Below are 26,123 nucleotides of genomic sequence, written 5' to 3' on the forward strand. Positions count from 1 at the left end.
ATCAGAGAACTCCTTCTTGTCGTTCATGTCCTCCACAGTGTAAGTTCCTGATGGTTGAGGTAGTAATAGTAGTCGGGGGTCGTGACCCCGAGGTTCTCCTCTGCTCTGCAGTCGCCCCTCCCAACAGCTGAGGACAGAGGTCAAAGGTCACAGAGGTCAGGTGCGTTTATTACCTGTAGTATAATTGGCAGTATATTTGCAGTACCTGGTAGTAGATGTGGAAGCTTCTCTCTCCAGGATTCTGTGAAACGACTCGACTCTTCTCCAACAGGAAGTTGGAGATTTTCCCTCCATCAGGAGCGCCTCCTCGACTGAACTGGATCTCGAAGTATTTACCCTGACAGGAGGAGCACAGTGTGTACATGTACTATATGTAGTACTATAGTGTAATGTTTAAAGAAAATCTTTAAAGCGAGCTTTCTGATGCAGATATTTAAACTTCAGGGGGAACATGCAGTCCTCGGTTCTATTTGGTTCTTCAGGACTACTTTCAGAGTAAAGAGAGCATCTTCAGCAGCAAAGCAAGAAGGTATTTTAAACTGCAGAGCCTGTTCCAGCTTATAGTTCTGTAGGGAAACCTCAGAATCATGGCTACTCTGTGTAAGCCAGGTCTGTCAGAACCAGGACGTCGGGTCAGTCTGTGAAACAAGAATTCTCAGGTGATCCACTTTAGAAAGTATATTTATTCTCACAAATCTGCTGGAGTTGTTGTTGCGGACGGTCTTGGCATTTCCGAAAGCCTCCAGCAGCGGATTGGACTGCAGGATGATGTCTTTAAACATGCTGCGCACAAACACACACCAGCATCAGCAGCAGTAACAACGGTAACAGTGAAGTATTGATCCAAATATTTCATTCTGACTCGGATTCCAACACCTAAAGTACCTCTGTGGTCCTCTGTGTACTGACCTGGACTTTGTCTCCACCTCCGGACACTTTGGACACGTAGCTCATGATGTATTTGGCAGCGACTGTTTTCCAGCTCCGCTCTCACCGCTGACCGACAGGAAACAGATTATTACAACTTTATAAAGTTAAAAACCTGTTCACCGGTCGTCCTCTACGAGCTCGTCAGTATTAAACAAACAACTTCTTCCTGAGAATGACTGATCTGTTCGTGTGTTGGTTTATTTAAAAGGGACAGTGCACATTAAGTTACAGATACAGGCTGTTACCGTGGTCCATTTACCTCGGAAGTCGGAGGTCGGAGCTGGGAATGATGTCACACCCGAGTTTACGGCGTTCCAGTTAACAAGTTGGAAAACCTGACCAGCTGTTTGTTTACAACTAGCCAGGTTAGCTATTGATATCAGTTGATTAAAAAACGCATTGTGTGGTATTTACTCACACTAAAGACTGTAGCAACACGTCCACAGACAGCTGTCACAAGTCACAAGTACACAGACGTGCTAATCTCTAACTGTTGATACCCCGGCAGCCATCTTGGATCACGAAGTCGGGGTAGTGCGGTTCTCCCGACTTCCCGAGTCGGAAATCCGACTTCAGGGGGCTTTCAAGTTGAAAGTTCCAACTGGGAACTCGGAAATTCCGACTTCCCATGTCAAATGGAACGCACCATGTGTCTCAACTCACCCGTAGCCCACTCAATGTATCCCAGAATGCATTTTGGAAAGCAGTGTACAACCGACGGTCACTAATCAAGTCGTATATACCATCATGCATTGCACTGATAGAAAAAACTGATTGTCCAAAGGCACTGATGTAATTAAGAGTGCCAAAATAAAGATCGGAGTGGTGTCCGAAAGTGTTGTTTTAATAATGCGAGGAGCTCACTGTGTAGTGCTCTACATACAGCTCCCTACGGGGGGGTGGCGAGGAGCGGATGAGCGGGGATTTCGGACACAGCGATTGTTTATAAGCGAGACGCACAGCGATGAAATGAACCAACTGAAACGTCAACAGACGAGTTGTCAGTTTTTCCTCTGAGCTCTCTGAAGTGGGCGGGGCTCAGGTTTGATATCAGACGCCTGTACTGCGAAGTTCACCTTCTCCAACGATCAATCAGGCTCAGCAGTCACATGACGCTGGTTATCAATAATTCAGCCAAGAGCGTGTTCACGTCACAGACGGCCAATCACAGACGAGGACAGTCTGCTGGCAGCAGAGCGGCAGATTTTACAAACTGTAATCTGAGACAAACAGGAAGTAGAAAACTGTCTACGGGATCTCCTACAGATGCTGATGTCATCTTCCAAGAGAGCTGATTGGTCAGTAGGCGGGGCTCTGGAACAGGTTAGCCGCTCAGCACTCAGAAGTGAACCGCCCTCGTGGGTCTGAAACCCTGAAGTTACCTGCTGACCTCACTTCCTGCTCGTCCAGCCTCTGATAATAATTCATATCTACAGGTGTTTGATTATTTACGAATGTTTAATCTTGTAGAGAAACACTGAAGACCGAAGCAAGACAAAGCCCCGCCTACCTGATGATGACACACTGGTTCTCGTTGTCAATCATCATGTTTCTGTACATGGTGTCGGCCAGCGCGTAGATGTGGGGGGGGTTCTCGTACTGAGCCTGGGAGGAGAAGAGGGGAAACATATCAATACATTACATACGTGTTACGATGCAGTCTGCATTTTCTGTAATTCCTAAGTCTTATCATTTCAACAGTTGAAGTTGTAACTGTTTCTTAGCGAATCGCTCCTTCCCTCCTGCTCACGTTGACTGTGAGTGAAATGTAATCTGGGTTCAGTAGAGCAGGAGGCTCTACATGTTACACTGTTGGGGAGTTTGTGGGTCTCTGTAAATAATATTAAACAGAGACGGTCTACACCGGCTCCATTTTAACATTTACCTGGGCAGGTAAAACTCCTGAATTCCAGAGTGAAAACAAACATCATGCTTGTTGTAGAAAGACTTACAGAACCAAAGACTCCCAAAAGACTTACAATAAACTCTGTATTGATGTCAAAATGTGTATCTACAATAACTAATCCTCAGTTTCACTGCTCTCGCCTGAGCACCAGTGTTGGCTGACAAATTAAATAGTGGTAATGAAATGAGAGGGTGGGCTCTCAGCTAGCTAACATCACCCAGCTCATTTTCAGTAAAAGAAATGCTCTGAAGGTGGGAAAGTGAAGTGTATTAAAGAAGCTAGGCAGCTAACTGCTGACATTAACCTGCATTAGTGTGGTGGACTGAACGGAGCAGCTGCCTGCGAGCGATGCGGGCAGACAGACGGTCATCAAGGTTAGGAAACGGTACGGTCCTTTTTTAATATTTAATTTTAATATTAACATTCTTGAATATAAGGCAAGAGTACAGGAAATATATTGTAATATTACAGTGGCAGGTAAGAAAGACCCCTGAACTGTTGCCTCTTCTGGGGGGTCCAAGCCCCCCAATAATTGGAACCATGGTTAGGGTCAGGTTACTTTAGATTAAGGTCATCCAGTGTGTGTCTCACCGCTCCCTGGTAGAGCTCCACCTCTCTGTCAGTGAAATATGGAAGCTGTTTGAAAGGATTCACAGAGATCAGAACGGACCCGATGTAGGTCTGAAAAGGAAGAACCAGGTCAAGGACCACAACTAGAACCACCACCATCAGAACCACCAGTTCCAGAACTCTGAGCTGCTGCAGCTCCTCATGAGCCCTTTAGTCTCCCTGAGCTCTCAGTAACGACTAACTGGATCCACTGAATCAGGTCGAACAGTAAAAACTGAAACTGCTGCCAGGAAACACCTGCAGCCCTGGCCAATCAGGAGCAACCGTCTGTGGAAACAGGAAGTCACAGTAACAACAGCACCACCTACAGTCAGTGGGTGTAAATATTTATAACGAGTTTGTACAAAGGAGTACTTTTACTTTAACTAAACTTTGATGCTAATACTTTTGTACTTTTACTTAAACATTTTTAATGCAGTATATAAAACTTCTGAGTACTTTCTCTAGTACTGTATAAGGATACAAAGATGAAGTCGTCCATGAATCTCTTCTTCAGGTTGTCTGTGATGGCGTCCTCGTTGATCTTGGACAGCAGCACCATGTCGTCCACCCCGCTCACCTTCACGTTCTGAGCCTGCCAATGGTATCGCTCCTTACTACCCTGAGGGGGCGGGGCATAAAGACAGAGAGGGTCAGGACTGGATCATCACCTCTGAATGTAGCTCACCTGGAGTCATGACTGTAACCATAGTAACACGTCAGCCAATCACATGATCAGCACTCAGCTTTAATTTCAAAATAAGAGCGTTCTGTTTTTTCAAAGATGAACTTGTGACGGAAATAATAATAATAATAATAATAATAATATTTATTTGTAATAAATCACCTGGATAAGAAGACTTTTTGAGCCTAAAAACAATTTGTTAGTCTGGATTAGTTAAACCACGTCTGAAGACCAGGTCCCTGAAGACAACAAGAACTGATCAATATTGGATTGTGCTTTAACCTATATGCAGATGATGCAGTCATTTCTTTCTGTGTAATAAAAATAAAACTCTGTCTTTAATTCCTTCCTTAACTGTTTTCTTCCTTTTTACTCCAGAATCAACAAAAGCTCACTAATGAACTTTCAGATCTTATTGGTGTAGAAACAGAAGTTTCTTGCCATGTTATATCCCTCGTGTTTACATCTGAAATATACTTACAACATACTTACTTTTGTTTTGTTTTTTTTGATACAGACTGGAAGAACCAGATCTCAGCTCTGTACCTGGTTTCTGTCCTCCACATTTAAACACCTGATTTATTATTGCTTAAAGTATAAATTTATACCAGATCAGTTTGTGGAGGCGTACAGGTCCTGAGGGATGGTAGATTGCACCCTGACCTTGTCCCTGGCAGCAGCGTACCAGATGGTGATGGCGGTGTAGAAGTCCACTATAACTGACTTTAGCTGGTTGAACTTCTGCAGCCGTAGCATGAAGTACATCCTCTGCTGGACCTTCTTGGTGAGGGAGGTGATGTTCAGGTCCTGAGAGATAATGGTGCCCAGGAAGTAGAAGGACTCCACAGTGCTGACTAGAGACTGGTTCAGGGTGGATGGTGAGACAGAGTCCGGCCCAACTGCTTGGCGAGAGTTCTGCCTCCTGAACAGTTGAGGCCCCTCCCGAGAATGGAGACAGACTCTGGGGTGGGGAGTTGTTGAAGGCTTCTGGACCCTGCCGAGGTTGGGGAGGTGAACTGCTGCTGATCAATGGAGTCACGGGGGATGGAGTCATGTCTGTCCCATTGTCATTCAAAGCAACAGTAGAACTGGTTCAGCACGTTGGCCAGGTGAGAGTCATTAATGGGGTGGGAGGCTTTGGGTTTGTAGTTGGTGGTCTGTCTGAGCCCCTCCAGACAGAAGCAGAGTCGCTGGCCGGGTACAGCCATTCTGGTCTGGTCTCCACTTCTAAACACCGGCCCCTCCTCCATCCTTAGCTGTGAACCGGGATCTGCCTTAGCGAACCAGAGTCTGTGGTGAACCGGGGTCTGTCCTCACAGAAGCTGATGTAGGACGTCACAGCCACGTCTCAGTCCAAATCCCGCCTGAAGGTCCTCTAAAGCCTCACTGGTCCACTGCTGTGAAGTCCTCACTGCAGGTTTACAGAGTTTCTGCCTGCAGGAATCAGGTGGACCATCGCGTGTCTCTAGTCTCTGCTTATTGTGGTGCAGCTGTGATCCAGAATCCTCTCTGGTCGGACATTTTACTGTCTCTGTTTTTCCCCACTGGTTTGTTGCACAGTGAGAGCAGGTTGGAGAGAAATATTCCCGGCAGCGGTGTACGGAGTCCACGCCGACGGAGACGCACGAGCGCCGCGGCACGTTTCCTGCTCCTCAGGCGCTTTGCTGCATGAACAAATAGTTCCACTGACGACGTGAGAAAAGTGGGAATTAAATTTGTTTCGTTGAACTCAAAACGCAGCGCAGAGGCCATCTTCATGACAATAATTACAATCCAAAAAAATATGCAAATAAATACTTAATATTTTACTTTTAGGGTATTTTGATGCTAATACTTTAATACCTAAGTAATTTTGAACAGAGTATTTCTCCACACACACAGACACACACAGACACACAGACACACACAGCGCTGCGTGTCGAGGCGTCGCTCCTAAACAAGATCCCACAGGACTGAGGAATGCTGGGAATTCAGGAGGGAGATCAGATCAGACCAGTCAGCTGTGTGTGTGTGTGTGTGTGTGTGTGTGTGTGTGTGTGTGTGTGTGTGTGTGTGTGTGTGATAAATAAACGACAGGATGAAACATTCTGAGCTGCAACAAGTCGTCAATAAATCACTTTGTCTCCTGAACGATTCGTCGATCACTCGATCATCAGCTGCAGCTTTAACGCAGATCTCTTTTTGTTTAGGGCCCCTGTTGATGCCCCACCTAGAAAACACACCTCTGCTCCCTGTGCAGTGTTCATGTACTGTCAGTCCTGCAGAGTACTACTCTAGTACTATTGTAGTACTTTATTACACTGTGAACAAACTAATGATTCAGATTTGAAAATGTCTCTTTAAGAGGCCACAGAGTTTAGTTTAGTACATTTGTGTGGCCCCTCAGGAGCCCGGGGGCCATAATCCGGCCTTCACACTGAACATCACCATAAAGTAAATCATCATGATCTAAACAGACAGAACGTTCTGCAGGAACCTCGCTGTCACTGAGGGTTTCCATGGTAGCTATACATCTGAATTATTTGTTTTTTCTTAATTTAATTGTAATTTGTTTATTTATTTATTTGTTTGTACATTTTGACTTTAACATGTTTCTTATCTTTTTTATTTCTGTTTTTGTCTTTTTGATTAATTTAATTCACTTTGTTTCCTTTTGGTATTTAGAGATTTCTTAGATTTAATTCACTGATTGATTCCGTTTTCCAAAGTGCTGATTGATTATTAATCCCTGATTATTGATGAGTGATCATTGATGATTATTAAGGATTTCTGAAGTTCTCTTTGACTTTGTTTCTTTGAAAAAGTCAAAAACAAACTTCAGGAAGTTTCAGTTAAAAACAAACAGAGATCTGATCAGAGATCTGTTCCTGCGGGAGTTTCACAGTAAACCAGAACCCTGCGGGACCACGACCTGGCCCGATCCAGCACCGGGACCGGAGTGTGCTTCTCTGCTGCCTTAAAGTTCTGACCCGTTCTGGAGGTTTGGAGTACTAAGAGAAACTCACCATGTCTGCGGCTCCTGTCTCACTTCCTGCTTCAGTAAATGTTGAGAAATCTTCAGGGAGTCTCAGGTGGATCCGGGATACAGGTGGACTCGGACTAAACCCGGATCGGCTCAGTCCGGATCAGGTGGGTTCGGCTCGGTGACTCAGACGGACTGTGTGGGTCGGACCAACATTTTCTTCCCGCTCCGGTTTCTGTCAGTTTTTCTTCCTTCAGTCTCTCAACTCTCTGCAGGTGTGGGCAGGTAAAGCCCCGCCTCCTCCCGCCCTGCGGAACTCTGGGTAATGTAGTGCTGACACGGAGCTGCTGCTCCCGCGTGTCCACCATCAGGATCACGCGCTCTCAGCTGGACAGGAAGTGATCAACAATCATTGATCTTTATTTTATGGATTTTTACTTTGAACATCTCTTTATTTTATCTGTAAGAACAAACATGTTTGTTTCCATCAGCTGCCTGATTAATAAAGTTCCATCGATTATCGACAGTTTGTGTTTTAAAGGACTAAAACTAAATATTTATTTACAGGTTGAAGTGAGTGTGTAAACTAAATATTACCTGTCAGGTAACTTGATTGAGGAACCAGGATCAGAAACACAAACTGATCTGGTTTCTCCAGGACTCAGTTTCCTCAGTTTCAGCCATCTTCCTGTCCTGCTGTTTGATGATTTATTCCTTTTAAATACATATTTAATGATTATATTGGATTTAAAAATATTTCCATATTAATGTACAGGGCCACACCTGAACCCCCACCTGGCTCACTGTACCTCGCTGTGTATCGTGACAGTAACGTGCGGTTTGGACAGAGAACCTGAGGAACTTCTTCTACGTTAACACAGAAACACATCAAACTTTATAGAAGCTGAAATGAAGCAGCTCTGCAGGAGGACAGAGATGTTTAACAGGACAGATTCACGTTAAAGTACACGGCTCGTGGGCGGTCAGGCACCATCCTATATGAAAGAACTCCTCACACCCTGCTGCCCCACCACAGCTCCCAGAATGCACGGCTGCTGCTGGTGCCGGGGGTCAGGAGTCAGGCCCCTGTCTGGGTTCAGGAAGCAACCAAACATTTCCATTTTGAAGAGTAGGCGAGAAACTTTTCTCTTCAGTAAAGCTTTTAGTCAGGCCTGCGGTATTTGATGAATTTTCATTAAATATTAAATGATTTATTTCTTATTAATTTTTAATGCATCTTGTTCTGTGTGCTCGGCTTAGAGAAGAGTACCGGGGCCACGCAGCTGGTGGGTACACAGACCAGTGCTTCACCATTATGATGGTATTTACCGTTTGTCACACCACATGGCGGCGCTGTCTCGCTGTGCTGAAACAGTTTTTGCTTCGTATGACCAACCACATTTAGATGACCCCAAACTAAACGACTTGGTTGGTATCACTTCCTGTTCCGTCATTGGTAACCAGACGTTTGTAGGCGTGGCCTGATGACATTTAATAGTCCTACCTGCAGGGGGCGCTACAGTAACACCAGAACACGAGGTCTCTTTCACCCAATGACACCAGGGGTGAGTTCAATCCCAAACGTTTTGCAACGTTGTGTCGGCGCTGAACTCGCCCCTGGTGCACGGCTACAACGTGAAGCAGCAGCACCTGGGGGCCAGCAAATACTTCGTGTTGGTCAGAGAACCCCCCCGCTACTGAATCCATGCTTTAATATGTTGAGCACACCTGCACGGGGCCCCTGAGGACCAGGTAGGACGACTTCAGCACCTGTAGGACGCACTTTATGTGGAAACTGGATGATGAGAGAGCAGCAGAGACTCAGTCGTACAGAAGAAGAAAAAGAATACGCAGCATGAAAAATAAAGACTTCGTAACAAATCTGTGAAACACCAACAGGATCAGACCGGCCGCTGGGTTCTGTAGTCCTGATCGGACCGGCCGCTGGGTTCTGTAGTCCTGATCGGACCGGCCGCTGGGTTCTGTAGTCCTTCATGTTGTTTTCCCACATGAACCTCTAAATGTTGGAAGAAACGCTGAAGCCTTAAAGGTTTGAAACATCTAAAAATAATCTTATGAGTATGATGTGTTTTAAAACCCTGAGAACCTGACAGGACTTCAGAAGAACCAGACCAGCTCAGTAACAGAACCAAACAACAGGACTTTCCTCTGAGCGCAGTTTTCACTCCAGCAGTACAACACTAGTTCTACTCTGCTGATCAGTTTAAACGTCGGAGGTAAAGACACATGAACCACATGAAGCTGGACCTGCAGGTGGACACTGGTTAGTTTAATGGGTCAGAGGACAAACTGGTTCCAGTCAGTTAGTTAAAACATGAGAAGCTCCGGAGTGGTCCTTCAGTCCGCGGCTCCAGCTTCTGGACGCCGACTCGTTTCCTTCAGGTTCTACCTGTAAAAACTGTCCACCTATTCACATGTCAAACTAAAACTGGGCTGCTCCTCTGATTGGCCAAGAGTCCGGCTGAGCAGCCAATCAGGGACATCTGCCCAAATATGGAAAAACAAGAAAAAGAGCTGGAACCAAACGAGACAAAGAAAGTTCTTTCAACAAAAAGACAACGAGAGACAGACGGAGAGGAGGACAGAGGAGGCTCATCGTCTCTGCCGCCGACTTCTGAGAGCAGGAGGATCATCAGTCTCCATTCACACTCACACACACACACACACGCACACACACGCCGCCGCCGGGTCACATGATGCCGTTGGTGAAGTACTGGAAGCCGTCGTAAAGTTTGGTGGTGAGAGACCTCATGGACCCGTCCACCAGCTGGTCCACCAGCAGCTGCAGCTGTTCCTCCGTCAGACTCATGTGGAACCGCTCCTTCAGGCCCCGCATGGTGCTGGACCCGTGGAAGCAGGGCAGCTGGGTACCTGGCGGGGGGGGCGGCAGTACGGTCATGGTAACGCCAGTCTGTGTGTGTGTGTGTGTGTGTGTGTGCGTCCTCACCTTGCTGCATGATCTCCACTATCTGCAGGACCCGGTCCATGTGTTTCCTGGCTGCGATCAGACCCTGAAGCATCAACATCTTATAGTAGTTAAACATGTCGCCGTCTGGACCGCCCATCACCTGAGAACCACACACACACTTTCAGTAAATATATTTTTATTCTCACACAAGTCCTGTTGAAAAAACCTTCATGTTCCACCAGAACCATGTACTTGCAGCAGCATACACGGCGCTGTTTTACGCAGATGAACAGCGAGTTATTAACCTAAATGTAAAATCATTAATGAGCGGCCACACGGTGGTGCTAACATGACAATGATATCACTGCTGGGAAAATATATCATCCAACAAAAGAAGTTATCGTGACAGGCCAACCTCTGTGGCCACGAGAACCTCCTAAAGAAACACAAGAACCTCCTCAATGACCACTAGAAACCTGAAAAAGACCACTCCAAACTCATAGTGACCACTAGGACCTCCAACAGGAACACTAGAAAGTCCTCGATGGCTGCTAGAACTTCTTACAGGAAAACTAGAACCTCCTACATGAATTCAAATTTATTTATATAGCGCCAAATCACAACAACAGTTATCTCACAGCGCATCTCACTTAACACTAGAAAGTCATTGTTGGCCGCTAGAACCTCCTACAGGAACACTAGAACCTCTTCAGTTGCCACTAGAACCACCTACAGGAACACTAGAACCTCCTACATGAATTCAATTTTATTTATATAGCGCCAAATCACAACAACAGTTATCTCACAGCGCATGAACACTAGAAAGTCATTGATGGCCACTAGAACTTCCTCGATGGCCACTAGAACCTCCTACAGGAACACTAGAACCTCTTCAGTTGCCACTAGAACCACCTACAGGAACACTAGAACCTCCTACATGAATTCAATTTTATTTATATAGCGCCAAATCACAACAACAGTTATCTCACAGCGCATGAACACTAGAAAGTCATTGATGGCCACTAGAACTTCCTCGATGGCCACTAGAACCTCCTACAGGAACACTAGAACCTCTTCAGTTGCCACTAGAACCACCTACAGGAACACTAGAACCTCCTACATGAATTCAATTTTATTTATATAGCGCCAAATCACAACAACAGTTATCTCACAGCACATGAACACTAGAACGTCCTCGATGGCCGCTACAACTTCCTACAGGAACACGAGAACGCCCTCGATGGCCGCTACAACTTCCTACAGGAACACGAGAACGCCCTCGATGGCCGCTACAACTTCCTACAGGAACACGAGAACGCCCTCGATGGCCGCTACAACTTCCAACAGGAACACGAGAACGCCCTCGATGGCCGCTACAACTTCCGACAGGAACACGAGAACGTCCTCGATGGCCGCTACAACTTCCGACAGGAACACGAGAACGTCCTCGATGGCCGCTACAACTTCCGACAGGAACACGAGAACGTCCTCGATGGCCGCTACAACTTCCGACAGGAACACGAGAACGTCCTCGATGGCCGCTACAACTTCCTACAGGAACACGAGAACGTCCTCGATGGCCGCTACAACTTCCAACAGGAACACGAGAACGTCCTCGATGGCCGCTACAACTTCCTACAGGAACACGAGAACGCCCTCGATGGCCGCTACAACTTCCTACAGGAACACGAGAACGTCCTCGATGGCCGCTACAACTTCCTACATGAACACGAGAACGCCCTCGATGGCCGCTACAACTTCCTACAGGAACACGAGAACGCCCTCGATGACCACTAGAACCTCCTACAGGAACACGAGAACGTCCTCGATGGCCGCTACAACTTCCTACAGGAACACGAGAACGCCCTCGATGGCCGCTACAACTTCCAACAGGAACACGAGAACGTCCTCGATGGCCGCTACAACTTCCTACAGGAACACGAGAACGCCCTCGATGGCCGCTACAACTTCCTACAGGAACACGAGAACGTCCTCGATGGCCGCTACAACTTCCTACATGAACACGAGAACGCCCTCGATGGCCGCTACAACTTCCTACAGGAACACGAGAACGCCCTCGATGACCACTAGAACCTCCTACAGGAACACGAGAACGTCCTCGATGGCCGCTACAACTTCCTACAGGAACACGAGAACGCCCTCGATGGCCGCTACAACTTCCTACAGGAACACGAGAACGCCCTCGATGGCCGCTACAACTTCCTACAGGAACACGAGAACGTCCTCGATGGCCGCTACAACTTCCTACAGGAACACGAGAACGCCCTCGATGGCCGCTACAACTTCCTACAGGAACACGAGAACGCCCTCGATGACCACTAGAACCTCCTACAGGAACACGAGAACGTCCTCGATGGCCGCTACAACTTCCTACAGGAACACGAGAACGCCCTCGATGGCCGCTACAACTTCCTACAGGAACACGAGAACGCCCTCGATGGCCGCTACAACTTCCTACAGGAACACGAGAACGCCCTCGATGGCCGCTACAACTTCCTACAGGAACACGAGAACGCCCTCGATGGCCGCTACAACTTCCTACAGGAACACGAGAACGTCCTCGATGGCCGCTACAACTTCCTACATGAACACGAGAACGCCCTCGATGGCCGCTACAACTTCCTACAGGAACACGAGAACGCCCTCGATGACCACTAGAACCTCCTACAGGAACACGAGAACGTCCTCGATGGCCACTAGAACCTCCTACAGGAACACTAGAACCTCCTCGATGGCCAGTACAACCTCCTACATGAACACTAGAAAGTCACTGATGACCGCTAGAACTTCCTAAATGACCACTAGAACCTCCTACAGGAAAACTAGAACCTCCTCGATGGCCACTAGAACCTCCAACAGGAACACTAGAAAGTCCTCGATGGCTGCTAGAACTTCTTACAGGAAAACTAGAACCTCCTACATGAATTCAAATTTATTTATATAGCGCCAAATCACAACAACAGTTATCTCACAGCGCATCTCACTTAACACTAGAAAGTCATTGTTGGCCGCTAGAACCTCCTACAGGAACACTAGAACCTCTTCAGTTGCCACTAGAACCACCTACAGGAACACTAGAACCTCCTACATGAATTCAATTTTATTTATATAGCGCCAAATCACAACAACAGTTATCTCACAGCGCATGAACACTAGAAAGTCATTGATGGCCACTAGAACTTCCTCGATGGCCACTAGAACCTCCTACAGGAACACTAGAACCTCTTCAGTTGCCACTAGAACCACCTACAGGAACACTAGAACCTCCTACATGAATTCAATTTTATTTATATAGCGCCAAATCACAACAACAGTTATCTCACAGCGCATGAACACTAGAAAGTCATTGATGGCCACTAGAACTTCCTCGATGGCCACTAGAACCTCCTACAGGAACACTAGAACCTCTTCAGTTGCCACTAGAACCACCTACAGGAACACTAGAACCTCCTACATGAATTCAATTTTATTTATATAGCGCCAAATCACAACAACAGTTATCTCACAGCACATGAACACTAGAACGTCCTCGATGGCCGCTACAACTTCCTACAGGAACACGAGAACGCCCTCGATGGCCGCTACAACTTCCTACAGGAACACGAGAACGCCCTCGATGGCCGCTACAACTTCCTACAGGAACACGAGAACGCCCTCGATGGCCGCTACAACTTCCAACAGGAACACGAGAACGCCCTCGATGGCCGCTACAACTTCCGACAGGAACACGAGAACGTCCTCGATGGCCGCTACAACTTCCGACAGGAACACGAGAACGTCCTCGATGGCCGCTACAACTTCCGACAGGAACACGAGAACGTCCTCGATGGCCGCTACAACTTCCGACAGGAACACGAGAACGTCCTCGATGGCCGCTACAACTTCCTACAGGAACACGAGAACGTCCTCGATGGCCGCTACAACTTCCAACAGGAACACGAGAACGTCCTCGATGGCCGCTACAACTTCCTACAGGAACACGAGAACGCCCTCGATGGCCGCTACAACTTCCTACAGGAACACGAGAACGTCCTCGATGGCCGCTACAACTTCCTACATGAACACGAGAACGCCCTCGATGGCCGCTACAACTTCCTACAGGAACACGAGAACGCCCTCGATGACCACTAGAACCTCCTACAGGAACACGAGAACGTCCTCGATGGCCGCTACAACTTCCTACAGGAACACGAGAACGCCCTCGATGGCCGCTACAACTTCCAACAGGAACACGAGAACGTCCTCGATGGCCGCTACAACTTCCTACAGGAACACGAGAACGCCCTCGATGGCCGCTACAACTTCCTACAGGAACACGAGAACGTCCTCGATGGCCGCTACAACTTCCTACATGAACACGAGAACGCCCTCGATGGCCGCTACAACTTCCTACAGGAACACGAGAACGCCCTCGATGACCACTAGAACCTCCTACAGGAACACGAGAACGTCCTCGATGGCCGCTACAACTTCCTACAGGAACACGAGAACGCCCTCGATGGCCGCTACAACTTCCTACAGGAACACGAGAACGCCCTCGATGGCCGCTACAACTTCCTACAGGAACACGAGAACGCCCTCGATGGCCGCTACAACTTCCTACAGGAACACGAGAACGCCCTCGATGGCCGCTACAACTTCCTACAGGAACACGAGAACGTCCTCGATGGCCGCTACAACTTCCTACATGAACACGAGAACGCCCTCGATGGCCGCTACAACTTCCTACAGGAACACGAGAACGCCCTCGATGACCACTAGAACCTCCTACAGGAACACGAGAACGTCCTCGATGGCCACTAGAACCTCCTACAGGAACACTAGAACCTCCTCGATGGCCAGTACAACCTCCTACATGAACACTAGAAAGTCACTGATGACCGCTAGAACTTCCTAAATGACCACTAGAACCTCCTACAGGAAAACTAGAACCTCCTCGATGGCCACTAGAACCTCCTACAGGAACACTAGAACGTCCTAGATGGCCACTAGAACCTCCTACAGGAACACTAGAACCTCTTCAGTTGCCACTAGAACTTCCTATAGGAACACAAGAACCTTCAGATGAACTCACATCAACAAACTCCGTGGTAAGTTTGAAGGCCGATGTTTCGAAGCCGAGGTTCTTGGGAGAACTGGACAGGATGAAGCCGAAGTCAATGTGGATGATGTGACCCTCAGCATCCAATAGGATGTTCCCGTTGTGCCTGAAAGGACAGGTCACAACATGAGAGGGCTAACAGGAACGGTGTGTGAGCAGGCGGAGCTGAGACCACGTGATGTCATCCTCTCACCTGTCTTTGACCTGCAGCAGGTAACAGATGAGGCTGTACCCGGCGCAGCTCTGGACAAAGTTCCGCTGAGCAGACAGGAAGGCCTCGGTGGTCGGAGCACCGTGCTCCTGCAGGAAGTAGTCCAGCAGAGACAGCTGGCTCTGCTTCTTCACCTGATGGAGGGAAACGGCGTTCATCACGGGCTCAATCATCCCGCTGTCCGACGACAGCACAAGGATCTTATAGGGCTTTATCCAGAGGGGGACGCGCTCCTGCTCCCAGATAGACTGCAGGGGGGGGGACAAGGATTTTACATGAAGAACACCTGATCCATTTAGCTGTATTTGATCTCAATGTTGTCTTTTCAGCAGTAACTCTGTGCTGAGACAGGAGTCACACCTGAACTCAACTTGCTCTACAGTCTCAGCTGCTTCACCTTTCTTACCCTTTTTCATATTGCAACAGTCACCAGGAGGTAACACTGAGGTGTAGCCTCTGTTGTTCACTTTTTCTCAACAGTCACTTCCAGTTCTACTTTTATTTCCTTTGAATTGAAGCTTTGCAACGAGAAGCCGAAGGAGGAAGGACTAGGAGGAGGGAAAGGGAGAAACATGAGGAAGGAGAAAAAAAGAGCAGTGAAGGAGGGATTTGAGATGAGGAGGTGGAAGTGAGGAGGTAGAAGAACAGAAGGAAAATGGATACACAGAAGAAGAAAAAGAGCAGGATTATGATGACGAGGAGGAGGGTGGAGATAAGTAGAGGAAGAGAAGAAGAGAGGAGAGGTTTGAAGGAAGAGGAAGATGGGGAAGAGGAGAAAGGGTAAAAGAGCGCAGAGCTGATTTTGGTCAGTAGTTCTCAGTCAGTAGTGATGTCACGGGGTTACCTTGAGCTGCTGCAGCACCTGGAAGGCGAGCAGCTCCTGTCTCAGGTCATCTCCACATTTAACGATAACAGACAGCAGCCTCCAGTTAGGAAGGTGACCATAAGGAGATCCTTCTCTGATCCTCCTACAGGTAAACACAGAGCAGTCAGAAATCCACCGTTGGAAATATACTGTCTGAAATATACAGTCAGTAATACACCGTCAAAAATATGCCGTCAGTAATACACCGGTGGAAATATAGAGTCAAAAATATGCCGTCAGTAATACACCGTCGGAAATATAGAGTCAAAAATATGCCATCAGTAATACACCGTCGGAAATATACCGTTGGAAATATAGAGTCAAAAATATGCCGTCAGTAATACACCGTCGGAAATATACCGTCAGTAATACACCGTTGGAAATATAGTCAAAAATATGCCGTCAGTAATACACAGTCGGAAATATACCGTCGGAAATACACTCTCGGAAATATACAGTGAGAAACAGATCGTCAGTAATACACCGTCAAAAATATACCGTCAGTAATACACCGTTGGAAATATAGAGTCAAAATTATACCGTCATTAGTACACCGTCGCAAATATACCGTCGGAAATATACCGTCGGAAATATACAGTCAGAAACAGATTGTCAGAAATATACAGTCAGAAACAGATTGTCAGAAATATACAGTCAGAAACAGATTGTCAGAAATATACAGTCAGAAACAGATTGTCAGAAATATACAGTCAGAAATACACCCTCGGAAACACACAGATATTCACACATCCTCATCTCAATGCGTCATAACTGACGCTTTCAGACAGCGTGACAAAGCGTAAGGATTTTATGCTAAAGGTACCCTTCAGCGTCCGTATGAAACGCCCCTGTTTCGGTCGGTATACGACGCCCTGAGATGAGAACAGGCTGGAAATATACAGTCAGAAACACATCGTTGGAATTATACAGTCAGAAACACAGAAATAGGCAGTTTCAAATACACCCTGAGCTCCACCTACCGGACCTTCTCCTCCCAGGGCTCCTTCAGGGCCACAGCTGACGGGTCCTCGGGGTCCCGTCTAAAGGTGGTAGGCGCCTGAGCCAGCTGCTCCGACAGACGCCGCCTAAAACATGCAGAGGACAGCGTCACGTTACCTACTGTTTGGTTAGACGCAGATTCTTCTACTCATTACTAATCTGACGGAAAATACTACAAGCTGACTGACTTTGTCGCTGGGTGCGTTTGAGAATCTGATCCTGATCACGTAGATCAGATTCACCGACTGTTAGTGAGTCTGACAGCTGGTCAAACAGACAGGAAGTCTGATGAGCGTCAAAGATTAAATCCTCTGTAAGTGTTTGAGTGCTGTAACGTTTGTGGATTAAAGAAACGTCCGTCTGTGGACTCAGATCCTCATCGAGCCAGTAGCCAGATTCTTTTTCAGGTTTTAGAATCAAAACGTCAGTCGGTGCTGTGGAACAGAAAACTGAACTATTTGATCAACTCCGAATGTGTGTGAACATTACTGGCTAACCTCCAACAGGAGGTGTGTACTACATGTACTGTGTGTGTACTACATGTACTGTGGTCTGTACTACATGTACTGTGGTCTGTACTACATGTACTGTGTGTGTACTACATGTACTGTGGTCTGTACTACATGTACTGTGGTCTGTACTACATGTACTGTGGTCTGTACTACATGTACTGTGTGTGTACTACATGTACTGTGGTCTGTACTACATGTACTGTGTGTGTACTACATGTACTGTGGTCTGTACTACATGTACTGTGGTCTGTACTACATGTACTGTGGTCTGTACTACATGTACTGTGGTCTGTACTACATGTACTGTGGTCTGTACTACATGTACTGTGTGTGTACTACATGTACTGTGGTCTGTACTACATGTACTGTGTGTGTACTACATGTACTGTGGTCTGTACTACATGTACTGTGGTCTGTACTACATGTACTGTGTGTGTACTACATGTACTGTGTGTGTACTACATGTACTGTGGTCTGTACTACATGTACTGTGTGTGTACTACATGTACTGTGGTCTGTACTACATGTACTGTGGTCTGTACTACATGTACTGTGGTCTGTACTACATGTACTGTGGTCTGTACTACATGTACTGTGTGTGTACTACATGTACTGTGGTCTGTACTACATGTACTGTGGTCTGTACTACATGTACTGTGTACAGTGTGTACTGACCTGATGTCTCCAGCAGCGATGAACACCGGCTCTTTGCTCTCCAGGCTGGTGATACTGTCCACTGAGAACTGACTGATGTTATCGCAGCTGTTGGTGTGGATCTCTGGGAGCTGAAGACAACAAAATTCATTCAATAATTAAAAAATAAATAAATAAATAAATTCATGTTGTAGTTATTTCAGCGCGAGGGTTAAATTCGCGTTTGGTCTGAATGCTGCATAAGAGCCACTTATCACAATATTCCTTCATATTATTGAAGCAGATTCAGTGAACGTCCTGTAATACCGATGACATCACATCCTGTCCGACCGGCCTCTCACCTCCACCTGCAGCTCTCCGATGTCGTCCACAGACCAGGCCTCGTCGTCGTTGTCGTAGTTTGGGACCGTGGAGAAGCTGCCGGCTCTCTGCTCCGCCGTCATGCCGCAGTCCGGCAGGTTCTCCACAGAACGGGTGCTCCTGATCCGGTTCTCCGGGATCCGCATCGGAACGCTGGACGTCTCAAAGTTCTCACACTCCAGAACCTCCACGTAGATCAGGTACGGAGCCTGAGGGGTCACAGGACACAGGTCACATGACAGGCCGAGGTCATCGTGTCACAGCTGTGTGTGAGGTCATAAGAATATCTGGATTTGGATTGGATGTCATAATATAATCAAATATAATTTGTGTTTGAAGCTTGAAGAGAAAAGTCTGAACTGAACACAAACTTGTGTTCAGAAAACAGTTCCTGTCCCCACTGCCCGGTCTCCAGGTAAAACTCTCTCCTGTCACATGACCTCATTCAGCTCATCGAATCAAGACGACTGAACTTAAAGCTCTCTGTTTGTTGGCACCTTTACACGGAGTCAGGCCGCCATCTTACCTACAAACCCCTCCCAGTCTGACACCTGAGGAACAGGTAGATCACACGCGTGTGTTCAAGTCTTAACTTCAGCGTATGACAGCGTTTATTTCTGACATCACGTGTGTTTAAACCAAGCAGGAACCTCCAGGTCTGAAAAGTGAAGCACCTTAAACCTGCGTCCTCTCCAGCAGCCAGCAGGGGGCGACTTAAACCTGCGTCCTCTCCTGCAGCCAGCAGGGGGCGACTTAAACCTGCATCCTCTCTAGCGGCCAGCAGGGGGCGACTTAAACCTGCGTCCTCTCTAGCGGCCAGCAGGGGGCGACTTAAACCTACGTCCTCTCTAGCGGCCAGCAGGGGGCGACTTAAACCTACGTCCTCTCCTGCAGCCAGCAGGGGGCGACTTAAACCTACGTCCTCTCCTGCAGCCAGCAGGGGGCGACTTAAACCTGCGTCCTCTCTAGCGGCCAGCAGGGGGCGACTTAAACCTGCGTCCTCTCTAGCGGCCAGCAGGGGGCGACTTAAACCTGCGTCCTCTCCAGCAGCCAGCAGGGGGCGACTTAAACCTGCGTCCTCTCCAGCAGCCAGCAGGGGGCGACTTAAACCTGCGTCCTCTCCAGCAGCCAGCAGGGGGCGACTTAAACCTGCGTCCTCTCTAGCGGCCAGCAGGGGGCGACTTAAACCTGCGTCCTCTCCAGCGGCCAGCAGGGGGCGACTTAAACCTGCGTCCTCTCTAGCAGCCAGCAGGGGGCGACTTAAACCTGCGTCCTCTCTAGCAGCCAGCAGGGGGCGACTTAAACCTGCGTCCTCTCTAGCAGCCAGCAGGGGGCGACTTAAACCTGCGTCCTCTCTAGCAGCCAGCAGGGGGCGACTTAAACCTGCGTCCTCTCTAACGGCCAGCAGGGGGCGACTTAAACCTGCGTCCTCTCTAGCGGCCAGCAGGGGGCGACTTAAACCTGCGTCCTCTCTAGCGGCCAGCAGGGGGCGACTTAAACCTGCGTCCTCTCTAGCAACCAGCAGGGGCGACTTAAACCTGCGTCCTCTCTAGCAGCCAGCAGGGGGCGACTTAAACCTGCGTCCTCTCTAGCAGCCAGCAGGGGGCGACTTAAACCTGCGTCCTCTCTAGCAGCCAGCAGGGGGCGACTTAAACCTGCGTCCTCTCTAGCAGCCAGCAGGGGGCGACTTAAACCTGCGTCCTCTCTAGCAGCCAGCAGGGGGCGACTTAAACCTGCGTCCTCTCTAGCGGCCAGCAGGGGGCGACTTAAACCTGCGTCCTCTCTAGCAGCCAGCAGGGGGCGACTTAAACCTGCGTCCTCTCTAACAGCCAGCAGGGGGCGACTTAAACCTGCGTCCTCTCTAGCGGCCAGCAGGGGGCGACTTAAACCTGCGTCCTCTCTAGCGGCCAGCAGGGGGCGACTTAAACCTGCGTCCTCTCTAGCAACCAGCAGGGGGCGACTTAAACCTGCGTCCTCTCTAGCAGCCAGCAGGGGGCGACTTAAACCTGCGTCCTCTCTAGCAGCCAGCAGGGGGCGACTTAAACCTGCGTCCTCTCTAGCAGCCAGCAGGGGGCGACTTAAACCTGCGTCCTCTCTAGCAGCCAGCAGGGGGCGACTTAAACCTGCGTCCTCTCTAGCAGCCAGCAGGGGGCGACTCCAGCGGCTGCAGAAAGAAGTGTGATTGTATAGAAGTCTGTGAGAAAATGTTTCTACTTCTCAGCTGATTTATTCCCTCAGTAAACACTTTCCTGATGAGTTTATGGTCTCAAGTCTTCAACTTGATAAGGATAGAGGCGACTCGTATCACCCAGCTGCTCATTTTTTCAGGAAGTGCGTTTTGTTTTAAGCCTGTTTGTTGCTAGCTAAAATTAGCACCACAGCTAAGCACAGTTGAACTACAGATGCACCTTGCTAACCAAGCTAGCTAGCTCCACCCTCTCGTCCAAATATGGTCAAATCCAGTTCCAAAAAAGATGGCGACAGTCAAAAGCCAAACTGGAGGCTTCAGAACGAGAGTCCACAAACCAACGGGGAATGCCACAGTGGCCCCGCCCACTTCTGTTCAACCGTGTTTGGCTTGGACAGTATGTCAATTTTATTTCTATGGCACATTTAAAAACAACAACAGTTGAGCAAAGTGCTGAAAAGGGTCGATGTCAAACATAAATAATAAAATGAGCCAAAGTGAATCACAGGACAGAAACAACAGACACAACAGAAACCAGGTCAACGAAGGTTAAAAGCTGCTGCAAAAAGTCTTAAGCAGCTTTAAACGTTTGTAGGGTCTGTGCAGCTTATTATGCCTGAGGAGGCTGTTCCATGGGACGGGGCGCCCAAAGGCTCCATCGCCCTTATTCTTTAGCTCTGATCTCGGGACATCCAAGAGCAGCTGATTGTTGACCTCAGTGTACATACAGAGTGCGTGTGTGCGTGCGTGCTGGTCACCTTGTCTTTGGAGTTTAACACCACGGCCTGTGTGTGCGGCACTCGGACCACATGGTGGTCGAAGGCGGCGGTGGGCAGCCAGACCCGGGCCGGCAGCTTGTGGTTGAGCAGCGACAGTTCTGAGATCAGCCGCTGGGTCTTCTGCTCTTTGGTGGGCAGCGTGGCCAAACGCTTCCCGATCCCCATCAGAGACTTAATAAACTCCCTCTGAGGCGCCAGACGCACCGGCTGCAAGAGAGACGGGGGGCGTTAGAGGACTGCTGAGACATTTGAGCAGGTGGAGGTCTGACATCCACAGGTCTCGTTTAAACCGCTTCCCCTTATTAATGGAGTGCTACTTCAGTTTATAGCCGAGAGGAGAGAGAAGCAGCATCATGACGGCGTTTACCTGCTCAGGTGACAACCTGCACACAAACATGACGCTGTTACCTGCAGCCGCCAGCAGCAGGACCCCGATCAGCACCAGGACTGCTGCCTTTACAGGAGCTGATCTGACTGGCTGTTCAGGTGTTAATATATAAGGAGACATGACACCGGATCAGCACCTGATTGGTTCCCCCACAACATCAAACAGCTGATTGGATCCAACAGAGAAACATAAAGAAGGACTGGAAGAGACGGTGAGGTCCACAGACGTGCAGCCGCTTCAGCTGTTTGGTTTCATTTCTGTCTGAGCGTCTGAACGTCTGGGACACCACCGCACCCTGAACCAGAACCAGAACCCACAGCCTCGTTCCCACACTGCACCCTGGAGAGAGAAACGTGACGCTGGTGGACTTACGGGACCAGGCTCCAACTCCAGACTGTCCGAGCTGGAGCCGCTGTCCTGAGGAGGTCAGAGGTCAGACGGGGGTCAGGTCCACATTATGTTAGAGACATCAAAGTGATTTGGTTTATTCAGCTCCTTCCAGACCAGACGCAGGGCAACAGGACTGCAGCTAAACCTGATGATCTAACAGCGGTGTGTCAGTGTGAACGCGCCCTCGAGCTGCAGTCAGCTGCTCTGTTAACATTAAAGTTCCCCGGCTGCTCCGCCTCAGCTCTCTGGGAACTACGGAGGTTGCTGAAGAACAGAAAGTGCTGCTAGCTGCTGGTATCTAATTAGCTAAGTTAGCCCGGTGGTCACAGCTGGGCGGGGTCAGCGTTTAACGTCACACCTCTACTCTAAGCACTGGAGGTTTCCAGACTAGGATAACGTCCGAGAGCGGCGCCGGATCGGGCCTAAAAACCCGAGCCGAGCGAGCGCTCAACGACACAGAGCTCGGCAGCCTCCCAGTGAACACGGGAGGAACAGAACCGAACACAGACCGACAGGGAACACAGCCCCGAGGAGATTTACAGAGTTTGTTGATGGACAGATACATTTACTTTTGCTAAACCGCTAACTGTATCTGTGGCTAGTTAGCTCGGTTAGCCGTGCTGCTAGCTGTCCTTTATTAGCCGAGTCAGCGCCAGGAGCCAAGCCCGGCAGGAAACCACCTCGTACTTGTTTTCCCTATCATCAAACTGCAGAAGGGGAGGGACCTCTGACTCATTTTCAAACTTGTGAAAATGGCGGCGGAGGAAGCTGCAGCGCGTTGCGATCGTAAAAGCACGTTCACGTTTATTCATTTTAATAAAATCAATTTGAAGTCAATTAAACAAATAACGCCGATAAAGATCCGCCCGGTTACAATCCAGATGTTGTGACCGTGTTCGATCTGAGGCAACGCCACGATGGTGAAATGTACGCTCCAAGTACTCTGTGTACACGTACTGCTCGATTAGTGTCACTGCGAAGCGGCGTGCGGCACAATGGTCGTTTTATCTCGATGAACTTGTTTTCACGACGGCCGTCCTGCATACCAACTGCAGCTCGGTTAGCTTCTCTGTTAGCATCTGGTCCTATATGACCCTTATTTAGCTTTAGTCTCGTCTCGGACTCTGGTCTGGGTTCAGGTCCAGGGACCCCCCTGCAGGCGCTGTGATCTGGCTGTTACCTCGTCCTGGCTGCTCTCCACCTTCGGGTTGCTGGCCGTTCTCTTCAGGTTGCTGCTCAGACTGATGCTGACTGTGGCGTCTGATTTGGAGCGCTGATGTGTGCGTTTGGAGGGCGACAGGCCGTGCTCTCCTCCCAGGGGCCCGGGGCCGTTGGCGGGGGACATGACGGGACAGAATGGGGTCAGAGTCAGAGGTTCTCTGCGAGCTCGGGGGCCCGAGGGTTTGAGCTCGTCGGACAGGATGAGTTTCCTCAGTTTGGTTCCTCTGGAGTGCCGCTGGGTGGAGATGTGCATGTCGGAGGAGTAGGCCCCCAGGAGCCAGGCGCAGCGCAGGCTGAAGGAGATGCTCTGTCTGCAGCGGTGAACCTGCAGACGACACGCAGGGGTTAAAGGCACTTAAGAATGTGAGACAATGGACGTTCTGATGTGTTACGTTCTATGTTGTTGTTGTTCTGGATGTGATCAGATATCGGCTGGTTTTTAATAAGAATGTGTAGAATTTTCCTGTACGTGTCTTTAAATGAGTTTTCCCTCTGAGCCTGAACTCATTTATTCCTGACTATATTCTGAAGGTTTGTCCATCTCGCATTCACAGCCTGAACTAGAGAACATTTTATTCCCAAAACCAGCTCAAAACGTGTTGTTTATTAGCCTGTTACAGTAATATAAAGAGAGAAATCCAGGCTCCCTCTGGAAAAACATTTCACTCTCATGTGTCAACAAAATAGAACAATAATTTTGAACCCGACTTAATCCAGACTTCAGTTCCTGAAATAGATGCAAATTAGCGCATATTCATTAGATGCTGCCTCATTTGCATATTTAAACATAAGATTTCAGAAAACCTGTCACACAGAAATATATTGTCTTAATGTCAGCAACCAACTTTTTCACATCTCAACGTGAACGAGCTGCTTTCAGAGAGAACCTTCACCAAACAGCCGGATCCCCGACGTCAACAAGATCTGCAGGCTTACTGATTATTACACACGTCTCCGTTTCAGAAACCTGCAGCTCGTGAGGTTTAGATATTCAGAGATTAACACCTGCGCGCTGCGGTTAATGATTCAAACGTGGCGCTCTGGTCTGAGCGGCGTTACGCTGCATCTTATCATCGAAGAGGTCGCTGTAACGGTGATCAGTGAGTCAACCAACTGAGTAAACTGAGCAGATTCAAAGCTGGACGCAGGTGTGATAATGTGCTGTTTAGCCACGCCCCCTGCCCAGGCCACACCCACCACGTATGGCTTGATGGCGTCCCCGACGTCCTCGTCCATGTGGATGTACATGTTGAGCAGCTGCGGCAGGTAGAAGTCCACCTCCTCGTGCGGGAAGCTGAAGAGCCGGTTCCCGATGTACGCCTGGACGCCGGGCTCCTTCGAGTTGTGCAGGTAGGAGATCGCCATGGAGACGTCGAACAGCTTGGACTCAAAGAGGCGGAGCAACCACGACTGTTTGGAGGGGTTGTGTCTCTGCCGCTGCCGGGCGCTCTTCACCGAGCCGGGAGCCGGGCCCTCGGGCTCCCGCTCCTTCTCGCGGATCTTTATCGGTCTCACCGTGGCGGCGGGCTGCGGGTCAGGCCCCTCCCCGTTCTGTAGGCCGGCGACATCACTGTCCACCTGCGTCAGCTTGACCTTCTGCAGGACTTCCTGACACGCCCGGTGAGCCACCTCGGCGTCGATCACCAGGCTGAGCTCCCCGACGCCCTCGCTGATGACCCCCAGAGGAGGCGTGACGGCCGGGGGGGCGCCACAGGAGGACGAGGGCGTGGAGGGGAGGGACAGGGAGGGGAGGAGGAGAGGGAGAGGGAGGGGCTGTTCTGATCAGAGGGGGTGGGAGAAAGATCCGGCTCAGTGTCCTCCATCATGGCTGCTGGGAAGCTCCGCCCTCCTCCACTGAAACACAGGTGGAGAAAAGGGTCAGAGGTCGTCAGAGGTCACAATTCACTTTTATAGACAAAGTAACAATAATGGAAAAAATAATTAATCACTAAGAAATCGATCGTTGCCCACACCGAGGTCGGCGTGTTCGAGAGGCGCTTTTAGTAAATTATGGTCCCATTTAGAGGAACAGAGACCAGGAAGTAGGAGAGGCTTTAGGGCGGAGCTACAAGCTGATTGACCTTCTTTGGATGGTAGAGACTTGTCAAAGTCAAGGGCAGCTGGACTTGGTTTTAAGATACTGGAAGACGTTTCGTCCCTCATCCAAAGGACTTCTTCAGTTCTGACTGACTGGCAGGGAAACTCAGCTATTTAACCTCAGTGGGGTCGTTGGCCCGGGTCATCGATACCGGCGGTCACAAAACCAACGGGTGACGTCGCCATGACTACGTCCATGTCTTATCTGTGGTTTTAACCAAGCTGAGGTTTGATCAATAAAACATTGTTTTTAATGGGCAACAGTCAATCAGATGAATGTTTGGAATTTAAATCCACAGAAAATGTAGAACCTGAT

General features: G+C 48.9%; 2 protein-coding genes and 1 long non-coding RNA gene across 3 annotated transcripts; all 3 read right to left on the bottom strand.

The window, feature by feature from the left end:
* Window positions 1-77: 77 nt before the first annotated feature.
* LOC119884311 lies at window positions 78-778 on the bottom strand. Its single transcript, XR_005440979.1, has 3 exons — window positions 693-778; window positions 206-337; window positions 78-127 (listed from the first exon to the last, which is right to left on the bottom strand). It is a non-coding gene; the product is annotated as an uncharacterized LOC119884311 (long non-coding RNA).
* Window positions 779-908: 130 nt separating this feature from the next.
* On the bottom strand, window positions 909-7,381 carry LOC119884310 (unconventional myosin-If-like). The gene is made up of 5 exons (XM_038694758.1): window positions 7,136-7,381; window positions 3,930-4,067; window positions 3,428-3,517; window positions 2,441-2,535; window positions 909-996 (listed from the first exon to the last, which is right to left on the bottom strand). The coding sequence occupies exons 1-5, from the start codon at window positions 7,136-7,138 to the stop codon at window positions 951-953; spliced, it is 372 nt and encodes a 123-aa protein (XP_038550686.1). The 5' UTR covers window positions 7,139-7,381; the 3' UTR covers window positions 909-950.
* Window positions 7,382-9,361: 1,980 nt separating this feature from the next.
* On the bottom strand, window positions 9,362-25,561 carry LOC119884309 (phosphatidylinositol 4-kinase beta-like). Its single transcript, XM_038694756.1, is given in 13 exon segments — window positions 9,362-9,984; window positions 10,061-10,181; window positions 15,117-15,249; window positions 15,337-15,602; window positions 16,199-16,322; window positions 17,200-17,304; window positions 18,406-18,515; window positions 18,726-18,953; window positions 21,691-21,918; window positions 22,472-22,516; window positions 23,670-24,035; window positions 24,908-25,456; window positions 25,459-25,561. Coding segments are annotated over 13 exon segments (2,535 nt in total). The 5' UTR covers window positions 25,537-25,561; the 3' UTR covers window positions 9,362-9,802.
* Between the last annotated feature and the right edge of the window lie 562 nt (window positions 25,562-26,123).

This window comes from Micropterus salmoides, unplaced genomic scaffold (assembly GCF_014851395.1).
Source record: "Micropterus salmoides isolate LMB-PRFRI ecotype aquatic unplaced genomic scaffold, ASM1485139v1 Ms_hic_scaffold_3352, whole genome shotgun sequence".
NCBI classification, from domain to species: Eukaryota; Metazoa; Chordata; class Actinopteri; order Centrarchiformes; family Centrarchidae; genus Micropterus; species Micropterus salmoides.

What these genes read in the sequence shown, in the direction of transcription:
- LOC119884310 (XM_038694758.1), bottom strand. An exon ending in TGGAGCTCTACCAGGGAGCG is followed by an intron (nt 2,536 to 3,427) that starts GTGAGACACACA and finishes TTCTCCTCCCAG; the next exon opens with GCTCAGTACGAGAACCCCCC. An exon ending in AACCAGTGTGTCATCATCAG is followed by an intron (nt 997 to 2,440) that starts GTAGGCGGGGCT and finishes CCTGTCGGTCAG; the next exon opens with CGGTGAGAGCGGAGCTGGAA.